Below are 16825 nucleotides of genomic sequence, written 5' to 3'. Positions count from 1 at the left end.
AGTTTATAAAATATACTTTTTATCAAAAAATGATAAATAAAATATAAAATCCTAGCCCCAATGAAATTTTTGTTCAATTTTTTTACATTGATCACTGCATCTAGCACAGAATATCTAAACATGACGATGACGCATGAAGGAGAATACTTAAACAGTTTATATCTAAACGAACTATTTAAAAATGACAGTTCTTATGATTGTGACTATATGGCATTGATAAATGATGATGAGTTAAACTTTAAAATGCAATTTTTTCCACAAAATATAATGTATAAGAATGTGTTTATTAAATATTCTGATGATGACGTGCTGGGTAATTTTGTTGATCCAAATCTTGTTTTACCATATTCTTTGTGTACTTATGTAATAGATGAAATGTGTTCTTTACCTCTAATAAATGTAAAAAAACTATTTTACAAAAGTAGGTTATCAAAAAAAAAAAAAAGACTTTGCAAATTTATTAAACACGATCATTCATACTGTTTTAGAAATAAAAGGAAGCACTAAATTTTTTATTTTTATTATTTATAACTGAATCTGTGTGTTAGTTAAACACTACATTTTTTTAAATTTTGATTTGGGTCGTATTTTTTATTTAAAACAAAGCATTAACATTTTTATACAGAAAATGTAAATGTTTCGTTTTACAATACAACACTAATATAACATTATAAAAGAAAAAAAATAAGAAATTGGTATAAAAGTAGCACAAAATTGTTATTTTATAATCACCATGTTTTACAGATTTATGTTAAAAGCAGCTTTCTATACTCTTTTTATAAACAAGTTAAAATAATTTTTCTATATATTTTAAAAAATTTAAAAATGGCAGAGTTGTTAGTTTACGATAGAAATATTCAAAATATTTATTTATTGAATTTTTTTTGATTTAATCAACATGTCTGTTGATTTAAAAATTTAAAAACGTTGATTTATTGTTGAATAGTGTTTTAAAGTATTTAAAATATTAAAATGTGATAAGCAGCTCTATGTTAAATGTTTTTTGTAAAGGCAACATTGTTACAAAAATTTTACAATTTAGTTTAAACATTTATAATAGTTTGTATGTCTTGTTTTTTCTGAAAGAGATTATTAAAAAATTACAAAAAAATTTATATACCCACTGTGGTATAATTTACCACATGTCAATTATTTTAATTTATTTTCATTTTAATCCGTTGGAATTACGGAAGAACAAGAAAAATGTTAAAAAAAATTAAACTTAAAACATTTTCAATGATTGTTATACCAACGCCTATATGTATAATAAGAGATTTAAAACTAAAATTTGTAATTTGGTTAATGTTTTGTACAAAAAAATTTATAATTATTTTTTTATATGTAATTAGAATATTAGGAAAAGCTAAGATCCTTTCAAATACATTATTTATTAAATATTTTTATTTGTTATACACGACAAAAAATTATGCTGTAGAACACTTGGAATACTCTACATATAAATTTTTTTAAAAATGACAAAAATTTAAAATACAATTCCTTTTTTATCAATATCTGTGTTTATTACAATAGTATCAGTACATGTAACAATCGAACAAGTACACATATTATTTATAAAAAAAAATTTTACTAATTATTTTTTTTATTTAATTAAATTTCTAATATTAAAATATATTTAACAACTATTATTATATACTCTCTATACTATTAAGGATATGTAATAACTCAAATTTAAGCAACTATAAAATATTGTAAAAAACAAAGCTTTTTTGTAGCTGATTTAAATATACAAATATCATTATTGTATTAAAAAAAATACTTTAATTTATACATAAAAAAGCAGAGTCTTTTTGACAAAAGCAGTGCATTAAAAATAATGATTCTCATTTTTTTATAACTTTGCTTAACGTGTTTGAAATTTTTGCTTTGAACATATTTTAAAACAAAATATTTTAATTTGTCAAATAAAACAGATTAATAATTAAAACACTGTTTATAATCTTTTTTTATTTTTTCAAGGGTCGACATTTTAAACGGTCTATTTGCATTTTAAAATTTATAAAACATAAAAAAAATAGAGTGTTAAATACTAAACTATTAATCAATAAATTACTGAAATCTAATGGTAATTAACATTACAATGTTTAAATTTTTAAACCTTAAAACATAAATTAAAAGCCAATTTTAAAGATTACTAGACACAATAAATACCAAAATAAATTTATGTATGGCTATACAAAAATTTAGAAGAATAGGGTAAAAAACAAATCTACAATATTTTTTAATTTAAAATATAAAATTAAATATTAAAAAATGTTATATACAAATAATAATAAAATATTACAACTGTTGTACATAATGATATATTCCATTTTCGTATAAATACTACATAAACCCCTTTTTTTATTTTGTGGTTACTTATAAATTTAAAGAAAATTTTATTTTTATCCATGGAAATTAAGCATAAAATTAAAGTTCCTCGTGATTTTCGTAAGAATGATATTTCATTTATAGACGAATTTCCTCTTGCCCTTGAAGGAAGAATAGACACAGAAATTTATAAAAATTGCATAAATGAAATCAATTCAATATTTAAACCAAAATATTATTTATGGAATATTATCAAAATGCTAAGTATTGTTTTATATCTTGTAGAAGAAAATAAAACATACGATGAAGAATTAGAACATGTTTTGATAAAAATAAACAATAGATTACAAATTAATCGAATGTCCTTTGGACATCCAAAATATACTAATTATACAGAAATAATTCTATATATTTATAACTAAATTTGTTTATTATTTTTATTACACAATTTCTCTCTTATAATCTCAAGTTTTTTGTTATATTTTTCTAATGATTTTATTTCGTATTTAACTAAATTCATTCTACTCATTTCTCTAATAATTGATAATATTTTTTTATTAATTTTGTAAATATCTTGCATTGTTTGTTTACGTAGATTTATATTTATTTATAAATTTGTTTTAGAATAAAAATTATTGTAAAAAATTTAATTAAAAACTGTCATAAAAGCCAACAATTTATATAAATTTTTGATAAATTGCATCTTGTATTTTTACATTTATTAATATTTAAAAAAGCATTAAATTATATATTTATAATTTAACTTTATTATATTAAAATATATCATAAATTTTACAACATAACTATACATCATGTTACAATAAGTAAGACGTTAAAATAAACAAACACGGGTGAATAAATAAAGCACATTTATTATGTAATGAAAAAATGTTTTATTATAATTTAAAATTATTGCAGGTGTATTTAATTGATGTAAAAAAATATTTTTGGCAAATTTACACATTCTAAAGATTCACATGCATTAATAAAATATAACAAATGTTATATTATATAGACAATTTGAAGAGAAATTATTGAGTACAATTAAATTGCAAATCAATGTGATTGTAATTAGAATATTATTTTAAACGAAATACAAAAATTCTTTTTGTCAAACAAATATATTTTAATTAAAAATAGAATTTAAAGCTTAAGCACTACTTCTAATATATAAAAAATTCATTGTGTTAACTTCAATTATGTAATTGAATTTTAACAAGCAAAAAAGCTTTAAAGACAGTTATCATTTTTTTGTGTTTTAGTTTTAAGTGCCTTTATTTGAATATTTAATAAGATCGTTGGTTTTTTCTGTTGTGCTCTTTAAAATTATAAATTGAGCATTAAATACACATAAGAGTGTATTTAATTATTACTGCTGTATGAATTTTAAATAAAAAAAGTTTTGTAAACAAAGACAATTTATTATTTTTTCAATTTACTTTCATCAATAGTTTATTTATTACCTAAATTATTACAAACTGTTAATTAAAATAAAGACAACTTTAAATTCCAATATTAATTAAAAATAATCAAATTGTTCATTTAAGAGTTATTTTTATTATTATATCTGTTTATGTTAGTATAAGCTATAAGCAAACAGTATTTAATTGTTTGCCTCTTTTGCTCTGCTAGCCTTTATCCCCACATATAATTTATGAGATGCTCTCAATATTTTTTTTAAGCTTTTTAATCAGATTTACGTTTTAGTTCGGACAAAAACTTCAAGAGTTTTATTGTTCTGAAATGTTGTTTACCTACTGTACCGTCCCATATTATTGCATAAGGTATTATCTTAGTCTTACATCCATGCAGAAAACACTTCATTTGCAGGTTCATTATATTTCTTAAATTTATTTGACTTGACTTGTTATAGGTTGTCTAAATTGTAAAAAAACTTAATAAAAACAAAATTACAATGTAAAATGATTTTAACAATTGTGTTGTTATAGCGTTTTAAATATTTTTTAAGAAAAAATTTAGTTAGACATTCTTTCCTTTTGCTATAATTTTGATAATTTCAATAATATAAAAATTAATTAAAAATTTTTTTTACAAAAACATAGAATTATTGATCATAATTACGCAACATTCGTGTAAATTATCGTTATTACCCTTATAAACCATAAAGATTAAAATTTAACAAGCTAAAATTTGTGTCTAATGTAATTTATAAGATACTCACAAACTTTAAATATTGTAAAAAAAGCATTTTTTGGCTAAAGTTCTGCTCATTTTACAAAAATAAGGTAAGGTTTTTTGTAAAAATTTAACACTTGTTTTTGGAAAATAAAAAAAAGAAATTGTTTGAATAACCTGTAAGTTAAATATTAATAAGAATATATTATAAAAACAACATAATAATTTTTAAGAAATGTTTAATTAATTTTTTAGTCGGATTTTTCTTTCAATTATCATACACATATACTTAAATAAATAAAAATCCCACAAGAAACGCGTTTTTACTGAAATGAACTTGATGCCTTAGCAGATTTTTACTTCCTTCTATAGTGTTGGTTTCGATTTCAATATCTGGATCCTAAAAGTACAATGAACGTTTAACTACATGTTTTTAATAGAAACTAACTATACTTAAACATCCGCGCCAGCAACTAATAAAAATAAAGAAATTAATTTGTACATGTGAAGAATTAATTGTATTAGAATATCTACATTTCTTTGTTCTGACTTAATATAATAATTTTCTTTCTTAAAGATCTTCTATCATTTTAATGGCCTTAAATCTCGCAATAACATTTCTCCTGTGATGCTATTTTCGCCAGTTTTTATTTCAACCATGCAATTATCCCCGTTTATTATTTAATTGATTTAGATAAATGTTATACATATTTCAGATCTTATAATTCTAAATACATCTTAAAATTAATCCTCTTACAATTCTTCTAATCAAATTTAATGATTCTCTTTTTGACAACATAATCTTAACCTTCAAAAAAAATATAATTTATCGTATTTAATAGAATTTTTTTTTCACATCAAAAACGTGTGTTTACACTTATACAATTACATATTAGAGTTTTATAAAATTTACCTCAATTGACACCTTTTTGCAATAACATCTTCAATCTTGCTTTGTTTTTATATTTTTTATGGTATCTTTTAATTCACACATTTTCAAGAAAAGTATTAAACCTTTCCAATAATCATTTTTATAATTATTTTTTTAAAAAAGCACTAATCCACTTTTTGTATTTCAAAAATTTCTTTGGGCATTTTTATTGATTGGTTAATTAAATGCACCTAATCAAATCATTTAAAAGGATAAAATATTTTAAGTAGAAAACAACTTATTAATTCTTAAGAAAACATTTGACAACACTTTAAACTAAAAATATGAACTTTAAATGGTACAATATTTTACTTTAATAAATAAAAATATTCTGTGCGAGCAAAAGTCAAATCTAAATTTCTTAATTAAATATTTTACTTGCAAAAATTTAACATATACAAAAATTGTTACTGCAAAAAAAAGCATTAGTTTTATATCTCTTGTAATTAAACACCAAATTGTACAGAAATTATACATTTTATTGATTAATTCAAATACTGTTTAAATATTTTAAAAAATTACTTGTTTTAAAATTTAAAAAATTGTTTAAAGTTTTGTAAAATATTTAATTTAAAAACCAATAAAATGCCAAATCAAATAAGCACATAAAATGCAATAATAACCATTTAAATTTTAATTTATTCATGTTTACAATTTTTTAATTTAGACTACAATAACATTAAATAATCATATTTTTATACATAAACTTTTCATAAAAATTGAATGTCTTTGTTATTTCAAAAAACTAAAAATATTTCATAAACATTAAAAATTTTTACCTAGATAACCCATGATCTATCTATTTTTCTTATTCTACTTTTGTTCAATTAAATACGAAATACTCGATGAAGAATCCTCAGATGAGTATAAAAATAATAACTACATGAAAAATAAGTTTAATGGAATACTCAACATTAGACGTACAGAAAATCTAGATGTTGGTGAACCCTCAAGATTTTTAAAAGAAGGAGGAAAAAATGTTATTTTTAAAAATGCAGAAGAAAAAACTAGGGCACGCGGAATTTATAGATTTTACTTAGATTCTATCAACTTACTGAAAAATTATAGAAAATTATTAGATGACGAAATGGAATTAATATATAAAGAATACAATGAAATTTATAATAGGTTTAAATTTACTAGGTTCTATTTTTCTACTTTAAAAAGAATAAAAATTAAAGACGAGATTTCACCAGAAGACTATGGCTTTTATAAATGCTGTTTTCGATCTATGCACTTTGTATTCTGCTGTTTAAGCAGTGATTTGCGCCAAAAAAAAAGACAAATTATCAAAGATACTGAGACAATGGAAAACGAAAAAAATTCTATGTCGGGGGAGGTTGAAATTCTGTATAAAGCTTTTTGTGATTTTTTAGAAGAAAGTGCGGATCCAAACGTTGAAGATTTTTCTAAATATTTAGTTCTTATTAATATTAGCTATTTTAAGTATTATACTTTGCTTTTGTATATGAAATTGAGGCTAGAAAAAGTTGTAGTGTATGAATTAAATGAATTTGATTTTTTTAATGGAGAAGAAGGCGCCAAGTTAAAAAATATAATTTACAAAACTCCGATATTTAAACTACGATATGAAGCTTTTAAAGAGTACAATTTTTATATGAAACCATTGTTAGAAGTATTTAAAATTTTGATTAACCAACATATTTTAGAAACAGAAAAATTTTATAAGCTTACTAAAAGTGATAGAGATTATCTTTTATCGAAAATTAAAAAAAAACAAAAATTAAATCTTAATTAAAGCCCTCAATAACACATTTATTACTTTTTCTTTTATAATAAATAGATAAGTAATTAAATTTTTGAAAGGATATTAGTTCTTGGAAATTGTTATTAAACAAGTAGCCTAATTTTTCTTCAGCATTTAAAAAATTAAATTTTTTCTCAAATAATTACCCGATATTTATGGTAATTTGTTCTGTTCAATAATTTTATGTTACCTAGTTAATGTATTCTGTTTATCATGTTAAATTTAAAATAAATTGAAGAATTAAGTAATATATGATAGATATGACATACAATATCAACATGAAAATGATAAAAGTTGCCATCTGCTCTGTATTTTGTTTGACGAGAAAGCTTCTTTACATCTGTAAAATGTATCTATGAAACATTAAGTATTAATGAATGTTTAACATGTGATGTAGTTAACATGTCAATATTTAAATAATTATAATAAAATAAACCCATGTTTAATCTCAACAATATCCATTTTTTTTCATAATTTTATGCACGTTTTGATTATTCTTCTAGTTTAACTACAAAATAATCTAATCTATAAATTATAAATTAAGTTTCAAAAATTTTATTAAGCTTTTTCTGCCTAATAAATGCTGGTTAGTCCAACACTATATTTTTAATATTTAATAAAGATATTAGCAAATAGATGTGTGTTGCATTTAAAAAATTACCTTTATGACTAATAGTATGTCAAACAAAAGTAGTCAACTTTTTACAATATAAATTTTTAATTATTTTTTGCAATTGTTTCAGCTTAGAATCAAGCGTATTTTTCAAAAGTCTTTTTTTGCCATAAAATAACATATAAATGAACTAACAAGATGGGATGCGCTAAGTGTAAAATAGCTTTCTAGTAAACAAGTACCTTAGACAATTTTTACTCCATTAAAATGCGTTTTAATTAACTTTTATTGGTGTCTGTTGCTTTTTGATTTTTGTTTGCTTTTTACATTTATTTTTTTCCTCCATAAAAAATTTTTATTTATATTAAAATTTGTTTCCTTAAATAATAAGCATAAAAATCATCAGTATGGTAAATATTTATAGTATTACAGCCATAAAGATATTTTTAACCAAATGTTATATTATAAAACAGTTGGTCTTTCTCGTAATTCTGATAGGTAAAAATAAAGCTAAATATATAAGCAAAATTTATGAAATAAATGACATGTGGTAAATAATACCACAAAAAACAAGCTGTATTGCTCAATTCTACTTTTTATAGAAATTATGGTTGTGTATGTATTTATTTTCCAAATGTAATACATATTTACTTTGTGAATATATAGTGGATCATTATTGTATCAGAAGAAAGAAATAATAAAAATATATTTTAATTCAGATTCTTTTCAAAACTTCAATATTCTAATTATATTCTTTTATATCGTTTAGTACACAAATATAAAATAATGCAAAAAAGAGTTTATTTTTTTTGCAGCTTTAGCACCAATTTTTAACTTGAAATGTTAAATCACACTTTTTATAGTAATGTCAAATTGTAAAATAACAAAAATATTTTAAAAAAATTTATTCAATTATACTCAGTTTCCATAAATAGTATTTTCAATTAAGACATTATTTTTATCAATGTAATTTTTTAAAAATGTAAAATAAAGGATTAACTTTAGTGAAAGGTATTAATTTAAAAATATTTAATAAATTGTAATTTTTAAAAATTTGTGTAAATTTTTAAAAAATTAACTGACACAATCAAAAAAATTAAATAGCATTTTGTTTGTTCTAATACTTTTATACAAAAATTTTCTTTTGAGTTTTATTAATTAAAATAACACCCCTTAATTAAAAAGTATAAAAAGATTTAAAAAATTATACCCATGAAATTTATACTTTTGATTTTTAGTCTTTTGTTTTGTGAAAATTTGGAAGATCTAATAAAAAAGAGACTTGATAATGAGAATTTTAAACCAGTAAGTGCTAACTTTTTTCAAAATGATCGTCATTTTGTTTTTTCAATTTCTCTATATACACAGAAATTAAGCTGTGAAACAGCTGAGTTAGAGGAACATACCCCGACCATTACCTTTAAAGAAGAAAAGTCTTTAACAGTTAAGTATTATGAGTTAAAAAAGTTAGAACCCGTAATATATAAAATTTCAAAGTTAGAAAAATTTACTGGGAAAATTTCTTATATAAATTTCAAATTTTATAACATTTATGCTAAACTAATACAAAATGCGTGCCAACAGATAACAAATTCGATTAAAAAAAAATATCCATCTTTACGTATAATTCCAGATTTAGATTTATCAAGGTCTCCAATACTAAACTGGAATTTTTTAGCCCTAGATGAAAATTATCAGCCCGTAATTCATATTCCAAGTATGAAAGATGGTGAAATAGATACAATCAAAATACCAGGAAAAGATCTAGATCTAGATAATCATTTTAAAAGTAATTTATTGCAAGCAATAGAATGTATAATTGATCAAGAAGAGTTTAATAAGTATTTTGATAATTTTGATTTCGTTAAGTTTGAATATTTAAATAAAATTAATGGTATTTCTTTAATTGATACATCAAGGGAGAATTGTGAAAATGTAAAACATGAAAATTTTAATATAACAAAGTGCTTAAATTGTCAACGGAAAAGAATAATTGCTAATTGGAACAAGGAAATGGAACAAAATCAAGAACCAACAGATATTCGTGCCAAATCTGAAAAATTTTGTAAGGAATTTTTAGAAATTACCTCGGCAAAAGCATGTGCAATTATGATTTTGTATAACACGCTTTCTAAGAATACTATTGGGGCAATTATTGATAAAATTACTAGTGATACACCAAGTTTCTATTACAAAGTATTAATATTTTGGTTGAAAAACAATACACCAAAGTTACCTAGCGAAATTAATAATGATATTAACAATAAGTATTTAAAATATAGAAAATTATTTTTTAATGACAAATTAATCTCTGAAGAAGCCGAAAAAGTCAAAACATTTTATAATACTTTATCAAGATGTGAGTTTATTACTGTTAGTAACATGGTCGAATTATTTTATGCATTTATAATTTGCAAAGCTTATGCAGAAACTTGCCATCCTAGATTATTGATTTATAAATCTGAAATGCATGAAATGGAAAAATCAGGTTTAAATCATTCATCTTCAAATGTATTAGAAGAATTTTATACAATATTTGAAAATTATAAAAAAATTATGGATGCTATTGATCTAAAAAATGAAAATTCAGTTTATGGTATTATAAAAAGAGAAATAGAGGAAAGATTAAAAAATGAGGAGTAGATTTACTTAATAAATTTTTTATAATAAATGCATTTTTAAATGAAAAAAAATTTTTGTCAATTTAAAATAATTTACATTTGGAAAATTCTAATAAACAATATCTAAAGCATCCTGTCCTATGAACAGAACACTTCGTAATTTTTATCTTTCTTGATAATTTAAAAGGGACCCCTTATGCCTATTGAAAATTTCTATAGCTAAACATCTTGTTTACAGTATAAAGAAGTATTTAAATGACAATATCTTTTGTTTTCTTTTAAGTAGTGTAGCCAGTTGTATTTTACATTGCAAACATATTCGAAAGGGGCTACATGTAGTTGGAAACAATAAAACTTAATTAGCAGGATACACACCAACCTTTTCGAAAGACTGTCCCTGGGCCTTATATATTGTCAAGGCATATGACAATTTAACAGATAACCCGTTTTCATTTTAATAAAAATATGAATAAAATCACACTTGGCATTTTATTAATTCTTAAAAGTATTACTAACTTTCTTTTTCATCTTCTTTAAAAATTTCGCCATTTATATAATTGTCTTTTAAGACATTTATACACAATCTAGTTTCATTAAAAAATTCAAGCTTTGGATCAATGTTCCTATGCACATTATTATTGCACCTAATTTTAGTTCTAACTTATGAGAAAGAATTCAAGAAGGCTGTTCAGCATTAGTAAATTCGAGACTTAAGGATATATGTCCATTAAAATTTTCAGTATGCTTCCGGTGCAGTAATATATCTTGAATTAACATATTAATTATTTTATTATTGTCTGTTAATTGTATTTCGGTACAATTATAGCATTAATGAAACAAATGTCAATTTTAAGTATTTTTAAACACAATTTAAAATATTAAATTTAGACTAAAAGCTGATAAAATCTAAAGAAAAAAAGAATATTAAAATTTTATAGAAATAGAATATGTACAAAACGTAAATATTTTACAAAATCACTTAGCAAAAAAATAGACTTATTTTTACTTTTTCGACCGTTTTGAAAGATTTTATTATTTTAAAGAGTCTTTTTTTAAAAAACAACATGTTGGTGTTGATACAACAATAAAAATACTTTATTTATGTCTTAATATTATTTTATAAATTTAGTTTTTAGATTATTAAGTGTATATAAATTAACTTTAATCGAATTTTCAAAATTTTAACAAATTTGATGCGCTTATAAATGTCGCATCCTCGGCTAATTACGTTTTTTTTATTTTAATGCTTTCTTGAGATTGTATTGTGTATTTATATAAATAATGCTAACATCAAGTTAATTTAAAGTCACTTGTTTTTCTTTAAAACTGTTAGTGTTTTTTATTGCAAATCGTTGCACGTATAATGCACTTTTGATTACAACAATTTAGTGTGATAATATTTTTGTTGATGTGGGTTAAATCTCTTAACATAAACTACGATTTTTACATGCTGCACGCTCGACAATACGCTAATAGAAAAAATTATATAAAATTAATAGCAATGTAAATTTAAGATGTACTTTTTTAAAAAAATTATACCCTATAATTACACCGACTTAATCAAATGAAGAGTATCAAAACATTGTACAATATTTGAAAAGTAAATAAACAGCAATCGAAGTGAATAGACAAGTAAAATATCAATAAAAAAATGGTGTAAAAATTTTATGCTAGTAGAATATTTACATCATTTTAAAAATGTAGATGAAAACCACAAGCGTGTTTTGTTGAGGACACACAGTTTTAAAAATCTTGAAGTACATATTTGCACAGACGAAATATTTATGGGCGTTATCGTTTATATGAACTGTTCAAGCATTTGTATTTTTCTATATCAAAATCGCTTGTTAGGGAGGCTCATTCAGAGTGTAATATTTGTACCCAAGCACAGTTCTTAAAACAAAAGAAAAATTTTAACACATTTTGGCAAGCAGGTTGTTTCAAAAGTTAATAATAGATCTTGTTGAAATGAGAAAGTATGCTTGTCAAAATAATGAATACGCTTTGATATTAACTGGTGTAGATAGATATTTAAATTATGCAATAACTTTACTGATAAAGCAAATTGTTGTTGAAATTTTAGCAAGTTAAGAAATTGTTTTTTTTCTAGTTCTGTGATCTTCAGATTTTACATTGTGACGATTGTAAAGAGTTTACAAGTTTAGTTTTAATTATTTTTACAACCAAATAAAAATACTTTTAGTGTACGATAGGCCCGTAAATTTAAGGCCAAAAGAAATAATTAAACACTCGCAAGATATTTACAAAAGCATTTGTATGACTAAAATAATGCAAATGACAAAAATAGTCGGTTATTATACGAAAATTGAGCTATGTGTATAATGTGGCTGTTCACTCTGCAACCAATAACTCATCATTTAGTTAATTTTTGAATAAAATTGGCTTTAAAAAAGTATACACGAAAATTATGATAAATGTATAGAGGAAAAACGAAAAAATTATGTTAGCTGTAAGGTTGAAAATGTAAATTTGATTAATGCAAAGTATTTAGTCAAAATGAACAAAAAATTTGTTCATAATAGTTTTAATGATACTATTATAATAAAAAAAAAATTTGTTAATAATTTAGGAAAAAGAAATTTAAGCTTAATTCATTTTATTCTAAACTTCGTACAGTAATTAAAATTTTTTTAAATGTAGGGTTAAAATAACATAATAACAGCCTCTTATCGTTTAATATAATTTTAGTAAAACAATAGTATCCAAAAATAAATTATGTTTTACCTGAATTGTTTTTTTAATATAAGTTATCTGCAGACTTTCCAAAATATAGCTATTTTTAAAAAGATCATTAACCTAACCTTTGTAATATCTGCTTAACTTTTATACTAAAATACCATCAAAAATATCTAGCCTTATTGATATATTTAAATTTTTCTTGTTTTAATCCTATTCTAGCTCTTTAAATAAAGCATTAGAATTTTAATTATTCGTTTTAGTCTAATTTCTTAATCTCATGTCATTTGTAAATTTAAATAAAAAGCCCGGCATTTATAAAATAAACTAAAATTGCGTGCGTATAGTGCTTGATTAGTAAAAAATGAATTAGACTCTGACAAAATCTCATAAATTTGCTAATTCTTCCTGTTAAGTAACAAAATGCAAATATACATAAAAAACTCTTTGACAAATTTGTATCAATAAATACCAACCTATGGCTTATTAAGGCGTTATCTTTATGTACGCAGTCAATCCCGGCCTATTCTTACAATATTATATATCGCAAACCAGCTAGGTTCAACTTAATTTTTACAATATGTTTATCGTGTAACCAGCTGGGCTCCTGATAATAAATTTTTAAATATATCTCTTTAAAAAATTTAAGATTTTTATTATATTGTTAAGGCGGACGAAAGTACCTTTGGAAAAAGAAAGTTTAACGGAGGATATTTGGTAGGCAACGTGTTGGTTATTAATGCACTGAGTAAAAAAGACAGAGTGTATTGTATTACAACCTGTATATAAGAGAAATAAAGAAGCAATAACACCTTCTTTATAAATATATTGACAGTTCTTCTGTAATAGATACTAACAACTGAAAAAGTTATTCTAGTCTCTTCCAACATTTTTTTTACAATAATCAATAAGTCATTTTATTTATTTTTAAATTTATAGACAGGGATTCATACAAATATTATTGAAAGAAACTGGAATGCTGTAAAACTTCAGTCCCTAAGATATTGAAATATAAAACTATTTGATACTTTTCAGTAAGATTTCTTTAAAATAGAAATAAAAAAAAATTTAGTTTAAAATGTTTATTTAATTTATACTAAAATTGTTTAGCATATTTAATTTAAAGCTTAACACAAATACATAGTGAATTTATTTTGAATAATTTGTATTTATTTCGTATTAATGTTAAGAAACCTCAAAAACGAAGTAAAAATTTAAAATTTTAGATTTCATCCAAAAATACTTTAAATCGACATTTAAACTATAAATCTTTAAAAATCATTTAAAAATAATTTAAAATAAAAATTTAAAACCTTAAATAGCATAATATAGTAATTAAATAAATAACAAAAGGTTCTTGTGTTAGCAAAAGTCAAATCGAAATTTCTTAATTAAATATTTTTACTTGCAAAAATGTTACATTTACAATAATTATTGTTGCAAAAAAAAGAGTATTGGTTTAACCTCTCTTGTAATTAAACATCAAAATGTGCAGAAATTATACATTTTTTTGAATAGTTTATAAGAATTTACTTGTTTTAGAATTTAAATAAATTGTTTAAAGTTTTTGAATGTTTAATTAAAACTCATAAAATAATTAAATCATATAAACATTTTAAAAGCAAAAATAATTATAAAAAATTAAATTTATTCATGTTTACAATTTTTTAATTTAGACTACAATAACATGTATTTAACAAATTTTTACAAAAGTTGAATTTATCAATAATTCTAAAAACTAAAATTATTTAATAAATATTAAAAAAATTTTTAGACAACCCATGTTCTATCTATTTTTGATATTTTACTACTGCATAAATCAATACGAAACACTTATTGAGGAATCCACAGATGAGAATAAAAATATTAACTACATGAAAAATAAGTTTAATGAAATACTCAATATTGGACGTACAGAAAATTTAGACGTAGATAAGCCATCAATATTTTTTAAGGAAAAAGGGAAAAATGTTTTATTTAAAAATTCTGAAGAAAGAAGTAAAGCACGTGAGATTTATGAATTTTATAAGAAGTCGATTGGGTTACTGAGAAAGAATGAAAAAATATCAGCTGATGAAATGAAACTAATACGTAAAGAATATGATAAAATTAATAATAGGCCTAAATTGACTGGATTTTTTCTTTTTTTAGGATGTTTTAGAGTTGAAGCTGCAAAAGAGATCACTCCAGAAGACTATGCCTTTTATAAATGCTGTTTTAAATCTATATATAACGCATTTTGTATTATTAGCAGTGCTCTGATCGAAAATAAAAGAAAAAAATTTGAAAATATTAAGATATTGGAAAGCGAAATAAATTTTATGTCAAAAGATTTCAAAGAACTGTGCGCAGCTATTTGTGATTTTTTTGAAGTTGATTCAGGATTAATTATTGAAGATTTTAATAAGTATCAAACTAAGTTAAAAGAAACCCATGTTAAATATTATAAATTTCTTTTATATACAGAAATAAAGTTAAAAAAAGTTTTGGTTAATGATTTAAATATATTTATTTCTTTATCTGAAGCAGAAAAGATTGATTTTGAAATGATAATTAATGAATATTCGATATTTAGAGAATTATATGAGGCTTTTAAAGAGTATAATTTTTGTATGAAACCATTATTAGAAACATTTAAAGTTTTAGTTAGCCAACATATTTCAGAAACAGAAAAATTTTACAAATTTACTGAATTTGAAAGAAATTACCTTTTACTGGGGATAAGAAAATAACAAAATCTTGAAGATGATTTAAAGAGACTAAAGTGCTGTATTAAATTTTTGTATTTTATAAAATTTTATTAACTTTAGAGCAAATTAGAAAATAATCTAAAGTAATGTTAAAATATTTGAACTAAAGACTTTTAAAAATTCATTTAAAACCAATTCTTAAAGCGGGAAACCCCTTAAACATGTATCTATAAGTTTCAAAATTTCTGTTTATCATTCTAATGATTTAAAATAAATAAATTTTAGCCACTTTTGCTCACAAATACTATAAATTAATTTTTTTAAAATGCTCTTAAAAATGCCATGCCAGGAAGAAAAAAATATTCCAATATTGAAGCAGTAATAGAAAATTCACCAAACAAGTGCATGGGTGAAGTGGATTTAATAATAAGTACAATAAAAAGAATTATTACGAGTGTTTTTGCTAGCATTGTAGTAAAAAAGGTCTTTTTAAGAAATACATTTTCACAGAAAAATAGATTTCAATTTTTTTTATTTCGTTTTTTACTTTAAGTAGATTAATCAAAATTTTTTATTTGGGGCAAAAATGACCACATGTAGCTCTTTCGTTCCACTATTCCTTGCGTTTTAAAATTAATTGTATTGTTTTTTTGTGAATAAATAGTAAAAATTATGTGACTTGTGCTGATCATTTTGAATAAAACTCTTTAAATTTTTTTAACTCAAATTTAAATATATAGACATAGAAGAGAAATGCAATTTTTACAAAACGACATGTTTTACTTTTTACAAACGTTTTTTACAAGAATTTTTGATTATTTTAAATTTATTTATCGACCTATTTAATAAATAAAAATTTTATAAAATTAATTTATTCTTGTGTTTTATGTAGTCAGAAAAAAGAGAAAATTTTTAAGTATTTAGACAGCTAAGATCCTTTTTCAATTTTAAGTATTAAAATATTTAAAATCCTTTTACATTTTGAAATAGCATTGTGGTATCCAAATTACATGTAGGTATTTATTCTAACAGTTTTAAAAT

The 16825-nt window shown here is 22.2% G+C and overlaps 5 protein-coding genes across 5 annotated transcripts; all 5 read left to right on the top strand.

Annotated features, from left to right (window-relative positions):
* Positions 1–60: 60 nt before the first annotated feature.
* AAJ76_100072989 (hypothetical protein) lies at positions 61–507 on the top strand (the record flags this gene model as incomplete). Its single annotated transcript, XM_024473658.1, has 1 exon — positions 61–507. The coding sequence occupies one exon, from the start codon at positions 61–63 to the stop codon at positions 505–507; it is 447 nt and encodes a 148-aa protein (XP_024332391.1).
* Positions 508–2408: 1901 nt separating this feature from the next.
* Positions 2409–2750, top strand: AAJ76_100070641 (hypothetical protein; the record flags this gene model as incomplete). The annotated part of the gene is made up of 1 exon (XM_024473657.1): positions 2409–2750. The coding sequence occupies one exon, from the start codon at positions 2409–2411 to the stop codon at positions 2748–2750; it is 342 nt and encodes a 113-aa protein (XP_024332390.1).
* Positions 2751–6185: 3435 nt separating this feature from the next.
* Positions 6186–7154, top strand: AAJ76_100066864 (hypothetical protein; the record flags this gene model as incomplete). Its single annotated transcript, XM_024473656.1, has 1 exon — positions 6186–7154. One exon carries the CDS (start codon positions 6186–6188, stop codon positions 7152–7154), a length of 969 nt encoding a protein of 322 aa, XP_024332389.1.
* A 1834-nt stretch (positions 7155–8988) lies between these two features.
* On the top strand, positions 8989–10419 carry AAJ76_100064061 (hypothetical protein; the record flags this gene model as incomplete). Its single annotated transcript, XM_024473655.1, has 1 exon — positions 8989–10419. The coding sequence occupies one exon, from the start codon at positions 8989–8991 to the stop codon at positions 10417–10419; it is 1431 nt and encodes a 476-aa protein (XP_024332388.1).
* Positions 10420–14875: 4456 nt separating this feature from the next.
* Positions 14876–15826, top strand: AAJ76_100058174 (hypothetical protein; the record flags this gene model as incomplete). Its single annotated transcript, XM_024473654.1, has 1 exon — positions 14876–15826. One exon carries the CDS (start codon positions 14876–14878, stop codon positions 15824–15826), a length of 951 nt encoding a protein of 316 aa, XP_024332387.1.
* Between the last annotated feature and the right edge of the window lie 999 nt (positions 15827–16825).

Source organism: Vairimorpha ceranae (assembly GCF_000988165.1).
Source record: "Vairimorpha ceranae strain PA08 1199 chromosome Unknown NODE_1, whole genome shotgun sequence".
Taxonomy (NCBI): domain Eukaryota; kingdom Fungi; phylum Microsporidia; family Nosematidae; genus Vairimorpha; species Vairimorpha ceranae.
Note: the sequence above shows the minus strand (reverse complement) of the source record. Positions and strands in the feature narration are given on the sequence as shown.